This window comes from Marmota flaviventris, chromosome 16 (assembly GCF_047511675.1).
Source record: "Marmota flaviventris isolate mMarFla1 chromosome 16, mMarFla1.hap1, whole genome shotgun sequence".
Taxonomy (NCBI): domain Eukaryota; kingdom Metazoa; phylum Chordata; class Mammalia; order Rodentia; family Sciuridae; genus Marmota; species Marmota flaviventris.
In genome coordinates this window covers 70,233,905-70,249,592 of record NC_092513.1, presented here as the reverse complement: position 1 = coordinate 70,249,592, position 15,688 = coordinate 70,233,905, and the positions used below count along the sequence as shown (strand labels likewise).

General features: G+C 38.7%; 1 protein-coding gene across 5 annotated transcripts in view; it reads left to right on the top strand.

The window, feature by feature from the left end:
• The window catches only part of Fancc (FA complementation group C), a 179,258-nt gene that overhangs the window by 25,849 nt on the left and 137,721 nt on the right, over positions 1 to 15,688 (top strand). For 2 of the 5 annotated variants that reach the window (XM_071602510.1, XM_071602508.1), the window contains 2 exons: positions 13,438 to 13,567; positions 14,207 to 14,276. The exons of 1 other annotated variant lie outside the window; for it this stretch is intronic. In XM_071602510.1, the coding sequence (XP_071458611.1) occupies positions 14,270 to 14,276 (7 nt within the window). In that variant the 5' untranslated portion in view covers positions 13,438 to 13,567; positions 14,207 to 14,269. The remainder of the gene's footprint in view (positions 1 to 13,437; positions 13,568 to 14,206; positions 14,277 to 15,688) is intronic. 2 more of the 5 variants (XM_071602509.1, XM_071602511.1) reach the window with 2 other exon arrangements.

Sequence of the window (15,688 nt, the reverse complement as noted above, 5' to 3'; positions counted from 1 at the left end):
TTCTCTTGTGATGGTCTCTGGCTTAAGGTCAGTTTTGTCTCTCATAGTATAGGTATTCCTTTTCTCTTTTGGTGACTGTTTGCATGGGTATAACTTTTCTATCTGTTCATCTTTACCTTATGTGTGTCCCCAAAGCTAAAGTGAATCTTGTAGGGGGCATATGCTCTTATTTTGTTAATCCATCCAGTTACTCTGTATTTTGATTTGAGAATTTAATCTGTTGTGGGTCAGGTCACTCAGAAAACACACAAAGTCCCAGTCTTGTTCAAATTGAAGAGTCTTTATTTAGCCAGCTCCTTTATGACTGTTTCCCACAGGACCCATAACTGTCTCAGCCCCAAGCCTGAGCACTTTAGGATATTTAAAGGCAAAAACCACATCCAGGTTGATATAGCTGCAAGCAAGCAGGTACAGAAGCTGAATTGGGCAGTTAGTGAGACAATGAGGCGGGTACACTGATATTTCCCATAGAACTTTCCACGTTGGCATAGTATCAAGCAAGCAGAAGGGAAGGGGGTCAAAATGACTCTAGTTCAGTATACATTAGAGAATGGTTTAATGTCTAGACAGTTGATCTTTGACAAGGTACATTGCCTAGGAAAAATGGAAACCAATGAGAACAATTTTACATTGTCTAAGAATTGCTATTTTGTGCTGCCAAGTATGTTATGCTAGGTAACTATTTTGCTATTAACGGGTACAGAGGCGGGGCTTTCCCATGAGAGAAACATTTCTTACATGATCTGGAGTCTCAGGGTTAAATGGAGTCTGTTTGGTCATTGCCCGTATAGCCTGGCCCATAACAAATCTATTTACATTTAAAATCATTATTAATAGATAAGGACTTACTACTTCTAGTGTGTTTGTTTGTTGACAGTTTTATGTATCTTTTGTTCCTTCTTGCTGTCTTCCTTTATGATTTGATGATTTATTTGTGTAGTGGTATGCTTTGATTCCTTTCTATCTTTTGTATATCTACTATAGGTTTTTTCTTTGGAAATCCCATGAGGATAAATAAAGCATAATTGTCTGTTTTAAGGTGATAACAACATTAATTGCATAAAAAACTCTACTTGTTACTCCCCCACAATTTTTTGTTATTGATGTTATAATTTGCTTATTTTTATATTATGTGTGCATTAACAAATTATTATAGCTACGGTTATCATAATACCTTTGTTTTTCAATTTTATACTAGAGTAAAAGTGCTTTACACATCACCATTACATTATTATTCTGAATTTAACTATATCTTACCTTTACCCCAGTGAGTTTTATACTTTTATATATTTACATCTTGCTAGTGAGCATTTTTTTTCCTTTCAACTTTAAAAACTTCCTTGAATATTTCTTGAAAGCAGATCTTTTAGTGAACTCCCCGAGCTTTGTTTTATCTGGAAAAGTCTTTACCTTTCCTTTTTTTTTTTTTTTGTGGTGCTGGAGTTTGAACCCAGAGCCTTATACATGCGAGGCAAGCACTATACCAACTGAGCTACATCCCCTGCCCCTTTCCTTCATTTTTGAAGGACAGCTTTACTAGGTGTGCTATCCTTAATTGGTAGGCTTTTTGTTTTTTGTTAAGCACATGGAATATAACTTTCTATGTTCCTGACTTGCAAGGTCTGTGCTGGGAAAATATAGGACTCTCATGGGCATTCTCTTGTATCTAATGAGTCTTATGTATTACTTTCAGAATTCTGTTTTTGACTTTTGACAATTTGATTATAATTGTCTTTGAATGTATCTTGGTGAAAACATTTGGTGTTATTTGGGCTTTGTGGATCTGGTTGTTTATTTCCCTCAAATTTAGAGAAGTGTTCTGTCATTTCTATAAATAAACTTTCTGATCTGTTTTCATTTTCTTCGATATCTAGGACTTTCCTAATGTGTATATAGTTTTGGTTGATAGTATGCTTTAAGTCCTGTAGATGTTCTTCATCTTTTTATACCTTTTTCTTATGGTTCCTCTTTCATATGATTTGAAATAATCGCCTTTGAGTTCACTGATTCTTTGCTTGATGAAGTTAGCTCTTGAAGTTCTCTATTGGATTTTTCAGTTCAGACCTTGTACCCTTCAGTTCCAGAATTCATTTGATCCTTTCTTATGATTCTATCTCCTTGTTGACTTTCTTATTTTGTTCATGTATTATTTTCCTGATTTCATATAGTTGTCTATCTGTGTTTCTGTGGAGCTGACTAAGCATATTTAAGTTGATTATTTTGAATTCTTTATCAAGAATTATAAATTGTAAGTCTATATTTCTTTTGGCTTTGATCACTGGACTTTTTATTTTGTTCCTTTGGTGGTGTGTTTTTCCTTGATTCTTCATGTGGCATGATGTAAACTTCATGTAACCTCATATTGCTGCTTCTGCATTTGAAGAAGCAGTCACCATCTCTAGCTTTTACTAACTGGCTTTGGGAGAGAAAGACTTTCCCCACCAGTCAGCAGGCTTCATTCTCTGACCTTTCCCAGGGAGGCACTGACTTCATTTCTCTTGTTCACTCTTGGGGGCATGTCTTATAGGATTGTGTACCTTCTCTCAATTGTGCAAAACCAGGCCAAATGCTGCGAGCCTCCCATTTATTTGGCTCAGGCAGTGTCCTGAAGCGTGCAAGGTTCTGTGTCTTCTCCGAGTCTAGAAGAGTTAAGCCAGGTGTTGTGAGTTGCACTTGCTTCTGGGATCTGTGTGCTGACTGTGGTGATCACGTGTACTGTGGGGGCCACTGATCCCAGAGGGCACACTTGGACTGTTTGGACGTGTGGTCCCTGGGCATGCCTCTGGTGGAACCCACGAGCTGGTTAGCAGGGTCCATGGCCAGCTATTGTAAGCCCCATTCCCTGCTCTCTGCTTTCAGTTGCCCCTAAATAATTCAGCCATATTGGAACCTTCAGGGTTTTGGGTGAGAAAAAATGAAAACAGGCCTCCTAGACAGAGTTCTAAGGAATTCTGTCAGACTTGGAAGCTGGGATCAGGCCTTATGGTGCCTTTTCCTACCACTTGTTTTGTTCCCTCGTATTATTGGTGATGGCCACCATGAGGTCAGAAGGACCTTGCTGAAAGTCTGTAATCTGCTCTCTGGTACATTTCATCTTGGGTGGGACTCATGTGAAACACACCATCAGTCTCTGAATATCACTTTGATGCGTCGGAGTTCAATAAGTAGACGATGCGTTCTTATGTTGTCAGTCGTACTGTGATATGCTATGACGTTGACCATGGCATGGTCTTCTGACTAGGCTTTTAACATTGAGATTAAATTCACTTAAGGGTCACCATTATAGCACATACAATTCAGGGGCATTTAGTGCATTTACACAGTGGTCAAACATCATCGCTGATTCCAGAGCATTTGCATCACTCCCCAAAGAAACCCTGGCCTCTTTAAGCAGCCACTCTCCATTCCTTGTTGCCCTTCCCCCCTCCAGGCCCCTGACACTCACTGATCTGCTCTGTCTCTATGGATTTTTAAGTACTAGTTCGCATTCCGGTTTCTCCACAATGTGCTGACACTCACGCCTATTTTCCATCATATCACTAGTTTCAGGGGTGATTTTGGACAGTGAAACAACTAAGGATTTCACTAAATTCTGCACCATAATGTACTTTAGTGGTATTGACAGAAGGTTTCAGAAGTATAATTCTTACATAAGGTCTTCCATATTTAGAAGTTGATTTTATTTATAATGTAAAAATTCTCAATAGGATTTTAAACTCTCCTCGTACAGTTTCTTTAGTGTAATTTAGTCCTTCTTTTTTGTATTCTTTTTCCTGACTTCTTGAGATGAATACCTAACTCATTTAAAGTATTTTTTTGTGATAAAATATGCATGCATGAGACTTATTGTTTCAACCACTTTTTTAGTGTATGGTTTAGCAGCATTAAGTACACTCCCACTGTGTGTAGCCATCCCCACCGACCAGCTCTGAAGCCTTTCCATCTCTCCCACTGAAAGTCCATGCTCATTAAATCACTTCCTAACCCTCTCCTCGCAGCTCTTGATGGCCATCATCCTACTTTTTGCTTCAGATAAGTGGAATTGTGCAATTTTTGTTCTTTGTGTATGTCTTATTTCACTTAGCATAATATCCTTAAGGTCCACCGTGTTGTGGCAGTGTCAGAATTTCCCTCATCGTAAGGTATGAATAATCTCATTGTATGCATACTCCATGCTGTGTATATCCACTCACCCACTGACGGTCACTTGGGTTGTTTCTACCTTTTGGCTTATCGTGTATGACTAATGGTGGTGTGAATATGAGAGTACCCTTCCAGTTCTCCAGTTCCTGCCTTCAGCTGTTTTGGACATCTACCCTGAAGTAGAATTCCTGGATTCGTGGAGTTCTAGTGTTAGTTTTTTGAGAAACTGCCCTGCTGTTTCCCTTGCGGCCACCCCACCTTACCTCCCCAACAGCAAGGGTTCTAATGATCCACTTGGTGCATCAGTTCATGTCCTTGGCCCACATTTAAATTGGGCTGTTGGTTTTTGTTGAGTAGGACTTCTTTACATGTTCTGTATAGTAACTGTTTATCAGATGTGTGGTTTCTAAAATTTTTCTCCATCTTGAGTTGTGCTTTCACTATCTTTTTAAATTTTTTTTGTTGTAAATGGACACAATACCTTTATGTTGTTTGTTTATTTTTTATGTGGTGCTGAGGATTGAACCCAGTGCCTCACACGTGTAAGGCAAGCGCTCTACTGCTGAGCCCCAGACCCAGCCCTGCTTTCACTATCTTGATAGATTTAATTTATACATATACCCAAACACATATACACACACATATATGTAATTTAAAATATTTTATGAAGTCTAATTTACTTCTTTTCTTTTGTTACCTATACTTTCGGTTCATATCCAAGAAATCATTTCCGAATCTAATCTCCCAAGGTTTCCCCCCTCTTTTCATTTAGGAGTTTTGTGGTTTTACCTCTTATATTAAGGTCTTTGATCCACTTTTAGTTAATATTCTATGTGATGTAAGGTTAGAGTTCATGAATTTTTAATCCTTTTAAAAAGCACACATAAAGACATCAGTGCTTAAATTGTATCTCACTTGTTTTTATTGTAGAACTACTCTCTTCTTTGGAGTTTGTCAACTTTTGTTTTATGTAGCTTAATACTATATTATTTGGTGTATACAAGTTTAAAATTACTACATTTTCTTGGTGTATTGAAAATGTAGTAATTTTCAATTTTCTATTATTATTTCTATAATCTGTTATAGAAATAATATGAATTATTTGAATTATTTCTATAATCTGTTTAGTAATGATTTTTCCTATAAACTGCTTTGCTTAATAGAAATAGTTATCCTAACATAGTTCCTATAATCAACCTTTCTTTCTCCTTCAGTTTTAGTTGTACCTCTGGTACACATTTTATGTTTGGATTTTAGAAATCTGATCTGATCATCTTTCTAATGGTATTCCATGTAGTATGTTCACATTAATTGTGACTTGTGATGTATTTGGATTTAAATCTACCTTTTATTTCCTTCCTTCTTTGAGTTCTACCTGTTCTGTATTCCAGTTTTTTGTTACCTTGTTTTTGACTAATAATTTTAAAAAATCATTCAGTAGCTTTCAAAATTATATACTCTGTATCTGTTTTTCAATGGCTGTACTAGAAATTGCAACATGTGCGTTTAATTTGTAAAGTCTAAAAGTACCTTTCCTCTTCTCACAGACAATCCACGGACTTGGAAAGAATTCACCCGCTTTCCAGTTTGTGAGCTGCCGCTGGCTGTGACTTGCTTTATCTGCAGTTTCCCTTTTCTTTTTCATCCTTCCTTGTTTTCCGCCTTCCTCCAGGGTAGATTTCCTTCCCCCTGAAGGACAGTTCTGAGCGGTTCTTTGGTGATGAGCTCTCCCACTTTGATTTGCCAAATGCTGTTTCTAATACAGTCTCATCCTTGATGCTTTTGCTGGGTACAGGACTCGGGGTTAGAATGCTCACTCTCTTCCCTGTGTGGTGTTAGAAGTAAGCTTCCATTCAGGGCAGTGTCACTTTGAAAGTGCTGTCTTTCTGTCTCTGCTGTGCTTAGGGTTTCCCCTTTGCTTTGAGCTTCTGCAGTGTTGCTACTTGATTTGTTTCTGAGTGTCTTGTTTTTATCATTTCCCAGAGACTCCTAGACTGAGCCTTGGTTACCCCACTCTGGTACTGGGCTTAGCAAAGCTTCCCTTTTTTGGCTCCTTTCTTTCCCCTGAATTGTGTTTCCACTTCCTTAACAGAATTCCCATGGCCACCCAAACAGATGCCTTCCACTCACATCCTTTTCTCAAGTCCTGCTTCTGCTTGCATCCAAAATAAGGCACACATTCTTCTTGAGAATTCTTAGACCTGTGGGTTAATGTTTGTGTTGGTCCCAATGCCATAGTGATATTACTGGGTGAAAGATATTACTGCACATATTTGAACAATCGTGAGCCTTAATGATAAGAAATCTGGAATCTTGGATGAAGATAAAGCATACATGATCTCAGACAGAAGTATTGTCTCCCAGAGTTGTCTAAAGGGTGACTCCCTGATACCTGATTCTACAAGAAGCCCCTATGGTGGTTCTAATATGCTTTTTACATTTTTGGTCAGTAACCCCCTATTTTTAAACATTACTACTGTTCTAGAACCCAGTGATGTGCCTGCCCACTCAGGAAGTGGAATTAGTTGATGCCCAACAGCCCCCATCATTCTTCAGAGTTTCCTGCCACACTGGATGACATGAAGACTAGTTTTCTGGGAGCAGTCTTCAGGAGGAATAAGCCTCCAGCATGCCTGGGCTCTGTTCTAAAACATGCCTAGGACAGTAAGGTTAAAATTGAAAACGTTTTTAATTTGAAAGAATAATTGAGAATTTATTATATAACTCAAATTTGTATGTTCGTAGAGAAAAATGATTTATGAATAAGTACAGGAGGTGATTTTTCCCCTCTGAAGTGCAGGTGTGAAAGATGACTGCCTTTCTTTTGGTGTGTTCTCTTCATGCTATGCTCGTATATTTCCTCAAGATTCAGTTGCACATTTTTTAGATTCTTACTGCAGCCATTGGATATGCAATCAGGGACTGTGTGAAAACCGTGCTGGTTAATTTATATATTTTGTCATTGGCAGGAGACAGTGCTATTTACTAGAATTATTTATGCAAATTAGAAACCACACACTGAAATGACAGTCTTTAGGGGAACAGAAAACAGTGAAGAAAGAGAAGAATTGTTGGAAAGGAGAAAAAGACTGAAATTGCACAGGAGAATCAAATGGAAGCACTGGATGCAAATACAAACCAACATGGATGGAGGAGCATGGGGAGGTGTGTTGGGGAGAGCCAGGCCAGAGTGGAACCGTGGGTCCATGTATTGTGTGCTGAGGCTCAGCGTGCCTGCTGTGAGAGCATGTAAGAACATTCCGGTCAAACAAAACTCTTCACTTGTGTGGCAGTACACTGTGTCCGTGGAGTTCATCTCAGTGAGTGCCCACATGAAGTCGCTGGCTGGAGTTTGCCGGTGGTCTTCAAGTATGGGGGTGGACCAACACAGTGCATTCGCGCTGATCTGGGACTGTTAAGACCTACTGGAGCCAGTCGTTCTCGCACGAGGCGTAGCAAGTTCAATGTCCTTCTGCATGTGGGCTTAGTGAAGGCAGAACATTTCTTATGAAAAAGATACCATTAATGTGGGACAGCAAAATTATGAATTAAACCCTGCTTTCACAAATTATTCTTCTTGATGAAAAACCTGTCTTAGGAAAAGCAAGAATGTTTTTAGATACACAAAAATTTTATCCCATTCATTAATATTAAATGTCAAACAATTTATTTTTATGTTAGAAATCCCTGTTCTAGTTTAGCTTACTGGGAATTGGAAATGTAAATATGTGCTGCTGATAAAGTTTCAGAGCTCTTAAGAGAAATTAGGGGCTGGGTGTGATGGGACATGCCTGTAATTCTAGCTAGTCAGGAGGCGGAGGCAGGAGGATGGCAAGATTAAGGACAGCCTCAGCATCTTAGTGAGATCCTATCTCAAAAGAAAAAAATTAAAAGAGCTGGGGATGTGGCTCAGTGGTAGAGTTTCCCTAGGTTCAATCCCTCCTCCCCCCAAATAGAGAAATTAATTATGAGTTGACCTTAGGAGAATGAGGGAACCTTATCACCTAGAAAATTATTTTTAATACCACCTAGTAATGGTAAGAAAAAAATCCATACTGAATCTGTTATCTTGGATATTTATTGAATTTTTTTATACTTATTTTTTAGTTGTAGTTGGACACAATCCCTTTATTTTATTTATTTTTATGTGGTGCTAAGGATCAAAACCAGGGCCTTGCACTTGCTAGGTGAGTGCTCTACCGCTGAGCCACAACACCAGCCCCATATTTATTGAATTTTTATATGACAAGGAGATTACAAATGCATTTTTTATTCAGGAAAAAAATGCAGAAATATTATTGTAGACCAAGACTCTATAACATGCCTGCTTTTTATTGTGGACAAAAAGGGAATTTTTCTAGGTTAGCACTTTGAAGGGCAATTTGAATGGCTCCATTTTAGAAATTACCCCATTTCCTATTACGTAGTCTGTGGTCAGGCAGCCAGAGGGAGGTGTCCAGGTCCAGCATCCTCACACTGACTGGACCAGGGGATTCTTTTCTTTTTTCTTTTTTTAAAATTTTTTTTAGTTGTAGATGGACACAGTACCTTTATTTTATTTGTTTATTTTTATGTGGTGCCTGGGGATCGAACCCAGGGCCTCGCACGCCAGGCAAGCGCTCCCCCACAGCCACTGCCCTGGCCCCTAGGGGATTCCTTTAACTGTGGAAAGCATTTCGCTTCCTTTGCCCTTTGCAGATGTGGACATTGTCCGTGGTTCCCCACCCAAGTTGGAGTGGTAAACAGAGATGTTGCCTTTGACAGCTGGAAGGACCCGAGAGAGTCGGAGGGCCCTGCTCACACTGATGACGTGCGGCAGGGTGGGTGCTTAGGCTGCCAGAGGAAAGGAGCCTGGTAGGAAAGGAGGAGTGCGATGCTGGGGACGGTGGGTCCCTGCAGAGAAGCCAGATGGCTGGGGTTGAGGCTGCTGAGGACTTCTGCTTTTGATTTAAACAACATAAATCACTTTTCTTATTCAAAATTCCTTTTTCATTTGTGACCTGCACCCAGTGATTGTGGTGTGGAGGAGCCTGTGCTGCCTGTCAGGAGCGGCTCCGTCTCTGACCAGGAGAGTGACTGACAAGGTGCTTCAGCTCTGCTTTGGTTCTCCTGCAGGAGGGCCGCGGGGTGAGGTGAGTCTGCCATGCCCCAGACGGTCTTACAGAAGCAGCTCTGCGGATGTGTCAGCTGCTATGACAATAACTGTTATCATTTCAGTGGACAGAGAAATTTCTTGAGGAAGCTTTTTGCTTCCTCTAATAACCTTGGTATATTCAATATATTGTTAATAGAGTTGAACCAGGAACGAATTGCTTAGTGTTTAAGGTGATTTGTAATGTTATGTCCATGTTGTCTTTGAATAGTTAATTTTTTAAAAATTCCAGTAAGTATGGATAATTTCTATTTTCTTAGCATGGTTCTAGATTAAAACAAGCCAATAATTTCACATAAAAAGCATATGGTCACCTGGGACTATTTGGGTTGGAGCAAATAGTCATGCATACCCCAGTGGTCCCTAAAGGCATCATTATATTACAAAACCAAACAGTAATTCTTAATTCTGGCCAGCCCCAAATCATCTAAATTTTAGAATGCTTGTTTTTTTTAAAAAAGGCAGGGAATTGTGTAATTGCTTTTAAAAAGATTTCTATCATAGATAAGTAAGTTTGGGTATGTAAAATTCCTGTGATTTTAGCAACTTCTGTTAGCTTTTAGATATTTTCTTAGGTGCTTGGAAATATAAGACTCACGTTTTTCTTTCACATCTTAGTTACTGTTAGAGAAAGAGCTCTCTCAGCTCCCTTCCAGACTCCTGCTCCTCCTGTCTTTCCTCCTGGCGTCCATGATGAGGTGCCAAGGAGCAGCCAAGCAGTGCTGGGCGTCAGAAGTATCTCATCGGGTTTTGCTTTGTTTGATCCACGCAGTTGGTTAGGTTTCTTTCTTGTGGTAAATTTGTCTTGCTTTGTTTTCTCCTATGGTGCTACCATTTATCTAACGACTTTTCTTACTTAGGAGAACAAAGTGGATTGATGATTAAGAATTTTGCATTTGATGGTTAAGGTTATTGCTTTAGGACTCCTAGAAATGATAGTAAACATAATCTCCCTGATTAGCAATACCACCAGAACCATGTGGTGACACCACTAGTTTGATAGGGTGTTGGTGTAAGACAGTCTTGTTTGTTTAAAATAGATACCCTAGTGTTTCCCTAGGGTTTATGTGACGTGTTGGATTTTTTTTTTCTTTCTTTCTTATTTTTTTTAAATTTATTTCTTACAAACATGACAATAGGGGAATGTATTATATTCATAATTATCCATTCATAGCACGATTTTTCGTAACTCTGTATATAAAGTATGTTCACACCAACTTATGCCATTATACATGAACTCTTTTTTTTTTTCATTACAATTCTTACTACACCTTTATACCACAATTTGTCATATCTCTGTTTGTATATAAGGTATGTTGACACCAAATTCACATCTTCATACATGTATTTTGTATAATGATGACCATCACTTTCCACCATCCTTGCTATTCCCCTTCCCCCTCCCTTTCCCTCCCACCCCTCTTCCCTATCTAGAGGTAATCTTCCTCCCATGCTCTCCCTCCCTACCCCACTTTGACTCACCCCCCTTATATCAGAGAAAACATTTGGCATTTGTTTTTTTTGGATTGGCTAACTTCACTTAGTGTCGGAGTCCAGCTCCAAAAGGGGGTCTCAGGAAACGAGCGAATGGTGAGGAGTCGGCGAAAGGGGGGTGGAGAAACAACACAGACACCAAAGTGAAGGTGCTGAATCCCAATCTTTACTTGTGAAGCTGATCATATATACTTTTCATTTTGGCAGGCTCACAGTACTTTGTGATTACAAAACAGGAATCATTATTCAAAGAAACAAAGTAGCTACAATTAGAATAGAAGAATGTATCTTGGCTTATGCATAAGCAAGCATTTTTCCTTTTAGTTTGCATTTTGCTTTGAGCTGTTTCTGTTTAGTTAACTTTTAATAATAGTTAGAAATGTCCCAACTATTGGCCTATACCTTGACTATTCTTTCTTGACTTATTGACTGGAACCCGCAGTGCCATGGTTACGGCAAGTGGTTTACTTGTTATTAATTTTAATCAAACAAGAGTAAGAGCACAAACCATTGTGCACAGGAACAAGAACAAGTTGCCCAGTACTAAGCACTAATCTGTCTTCTTAACATTAATTCTTCTTCTCTAGATTTTAATTTAAATTCTCAAAAACTTCCTTGACAGGAATACAGGGAGTTTTTCATTAGAAATTAACAATTTACGCTCCACAGCTGAATCATTGCATTTAGAGCAAACAGATCTATTCTTTAGAAGTAGTTGCATTAATTAGGAAAGTCATGTTTTTTCCTTAATACTTAATGGTCATATGAGAAGTTGCAACGATACTTATTAAAGGAATACAAAAACAAACCAGCCCATTCCCAGAAATATACCGCGCTCCTCCAGAGGATGGACGCCTTGCGCCATCCACCTCAGTAGGGCCTTGCCATTGCCTGAGTCAGGGGAGGGGCGTAGCAACTTAGCATAATCTTTTCTAATGCCATCCATTTCCCTGCAAATGCCAAGATCTTATTCTTTTTAGTGCTGAGTAATATTCCATTGTGTATAAATGCCACATTTTTTTTTATCCATTCCTCCACTGAAGGACATCTAGGTTGGCTCCATAGTTTAGCTATTATGAATTGTGCTGCTATAAACATTGATGTGGCTGTGTCCCTGTAGTATGCTGTTTTTAGGTCCTTTGGGTATAATCCGAGAAGAGGAATAGCTGGGTCAAATGATATGGTTCCATTCCCAGATTTCCAAGGAATCTCCATACTGCTTTCCAAATTGACTGCACCAATTTGCAGTCTCACCAGCAATATATGAGTGTACCTTTGAGCTACATCCCCAGGCTTGTAAAAATTTTATTAAATTTTGAGACAGGGACTCCCTTTGTTACCCAGGCTGATCTCCAACCTGTGATCCTCCTGTCTCAGCCTCCTGTGAAGCCGGAATTACAAGAGGGTGCCACCAGACCCGCTTGAACTAATTGTTGTAGTAAAGAAATTATGATGTGAAAACCAGATTATGCTGAACATAAAGCTTTGCATTGTGGAGTATAAAGTGGACCTATTCCTTCAAGGAAGCTTGGTTTGCCTGTAGAACCAGGCAGAGTGTAGTGGTTTGCCTTGGGCAGAGAGGATATTTCTGTTCTGATAAGCCAGTGTCTGGTACGGGTTTCTTTACTCTGAGCCTTCATGCAGGCCAAGAAGTGTGTTGTGGCCTGGGCCTGGGGTCTGATGATGTCCCTTTTATCTGTGCATGAGCAGTAATGACCCTTCAAGATGTCCCTGGATTTTACTAACTCTCAGTGGGCTCTCAGTGTTCTGTGTATGTACTACCACTTCCACATTTTTCTTGGAATTTTTAGTAGATTTCTGCTATGCCTCTAGATTGTATGTTTCCCAGTTTAACATACTATAAGGTGTGTGTGGGTTTTTTTTAATATATATACTGGGGACTGAATCCAGGGCCTCACACACGGTATTCAAATATGCTGCCACTGAGCTGCATACCCCAACACTTTGTTGATTTCATTTTGAGACAGGGACTCACTAAGTTGCTCAGGCTGGCCTCAAACTCGTGATCCTGTGTCTTGGCCTCCCATCATGCCTGGGATTACAGGTGTGTGCCACCACTCCTAGCATTCTGTATTTTTAAGACAAATATTTATTTTTTTCATGAGCCCTATGGCTGGCCTAGCTTAATGTCTGCTGCATAGTGGGTATATTTAGGTAAATGTGCACAGAATGGTAAACAATGAACTACGTCTGGACATGGCATTGGAACTTTGCTGGAGCCCCCATACCAGCGGTCTCCTTGTTTCTCATTGGCAGGATACAGTCACCGACAGGGGGATGGGATTAACATGGTAGGCTTAAGTGGGAGAGTATTTTGGGCATAAACCCCCAAGAACACTTCTCTGGCTACACAATAATGCATGATCATCAGGAAGTTTGGGAATTAATAACATGTATAAAGAAGAAAAATAATAGCATCACATAAAATAATTGTTAACATTGTGCTTGCATTCCAGTTTTTGGTTGTATATGTGTATGTTTGTATAGAATAAATTACAATCATATTACATATAATGTCTTATATACAACATAAGTAGCTTTCCATATCTTTAAATCATATTCTTCTAAAATGAGACTATGTGCTTTTATTATAAGTTATTTAATTAATTAATTGCTCACTTTTTGAGATTTAGGATGTGTCCTTTAGCATGCAGATGGGACTGCTATGCAGTTGGGGTGTCTGGTGGCCACTGGCGGCCATGTTGGATCCAGCCAGTTGTCAGTCAGCCCATTTGAAGAGGCACCCTGTCTTCATAGGTAGGTAAGGTTAGGGTGGGGTAGAAATGCAGCCAGGTGGGGCTGGGGTTGTGGCTCAGAGGAAGAGCACTTGCCTAGCATGTGTGAGGCACTGGGTTTGATCCTCAGCACCACATAAAAAAATAAAATAAAGTTTTGTGTCTACCTATAACTATAAAGTAAATATTAAAAAAAAAGAAAAGAAATGCAGCCAGGTCACCTGGGCAGTATGAGATTAGCAGGGTAATATTTTGCTATATTTTCCTAATAACACTCCACTCCAGAAAACTTATAATACTAGTTCCATTCCCATCAACCTGTGTGTGAGTGACCACTGTATTGTTTTTCAATTGCTAATTCTAAAGGTTAAAAAGTAGTGTCCTTTTGTTGAACTCTGCTTATTTTAATTGAACTTAAAAATTTTTTTTTTTTTTTGGTACTGGGCATTCAACTGATGGGTGCTCTACCACTGAGCTACATCCCCAAATTGAAAATCGACTGTGTTAATTTTCATTTAGTGAGCATTTAGTAGGTACTTGTCGAATGAAAGAATAATCATGTTTCTTGATGTGTCAGTCTTCTTTACTTACATAGGAATATTGTTGTTTTTTTGTTTTTTTTTAAAAAGAGAGAGAGAGAATTTTAATATTTATTTTTTAGTTTTCAGCGGACACAACATCTTTATTTGTATGTGGTGCTGAGGATCGAACCCGGGCCTCATGCATGCCAGGTGAGCACGCTACCGCTTGAGCCACATCCCCAGCCCTGTTTTTTACTTTTTATAGTGATATACATAAAATAGGAAACATTCAGTATTTTAACATTAGATGTAAACCTTCATAGAATTTATAGCATTCTATTTTCAGTTTGTTATTCTGAATATTAAAGCATATTTACTTTATAATGATATAGTAATTTTAAATAATCATATCCCCAGAGCCCACTTTGGTGGGTGAATTTTATTCCATCACAGTTACATCTTCCTGGAGCTCCTCATTATTTAGACTTTGTCTTTGGTTCTCACTGGGACATAAATTATTTCTTTCTAAATTCCTTTATGTTATTTTGTAAATGTTTATATTTTTTTACAGTCTTCCTTTTGGCAACATATTGTTCTATTTATCCTCCTAGATATTAAAATAATTTTTCCACTCTAAAGAAGGAGTTTTCAATTATTTTATTTTTATGCTTTCTCCCTTACATCTTGGCTAAGATTATTATTTTTTCATTGTGTTTATGTGAGAAAGAGGAGTTTCAAAGCTTAAGTTAATTATATTTTCTTGTGTTATTCATTGACAGTTACAAATACTGCTTATTGTTAGTATTTATCTCATCTAATCTTTTCCATCATGTAAAATTGGTAGGAATCACTGCCCTTTTATTTAGGAGATATACAATATTTTGGGCCACACCGTTGATAGTGCTTGTGGAACGGAGCTGGAATTGGAGCTCAGTTTGTTAGTGATTTGTTTGGATTTGAAATTATAAACTTCATTGTTTAGTCTTGCACATAAAAAGAGGCTGAACTGAATTTTTTAAGTTATGTTAGAAATTTACAGCTTATTTAAATTTGAGTCTTGCTCTCAAATAGATTCTTATCCTATTATTTGCAGCTAGAAAAATAAAAGACCTCAAATATAATTTAATATAACCAATAGGAACCACACCACTTTTCTGGTTGTTTTTGTTGTAAACTAGCATTTATACAACCCACGACTTGACAACTAACCAAACCATCTTGCGTTACCCTCTTTTGAATGGAGCATGAATTGGCTTAGCAAAATTTCAAAGCCTCCATCTCTAATGTTTGTAGCATATTAAGGTAAGTAACTCAGGGACATTCAGACCTGTGTGGCTCACAGCCTGTCCAGTGTGCTTGTGGCTATTCTCACTGTTGACTCTGTACTTTTCCGAGCATTTTTGCTGACAAGCACTTGGGCTTGCTGAGAGAGATCATTTGTATCCAGTGGAGAGATCTGGGAGAAAGGCATCAGTGTCTTTGTATTAGAAATGCAATAACTGTGTTAATCTGTTTTCTGTTGCTGTATCAAAATATAAAGACAAAATGTCAAATAAAAGAGGGTGACCTAGCTCACAGTTCCCGAGGTCCCAGAGCATGGATCCTGCTCCTGCTCAGCTCTG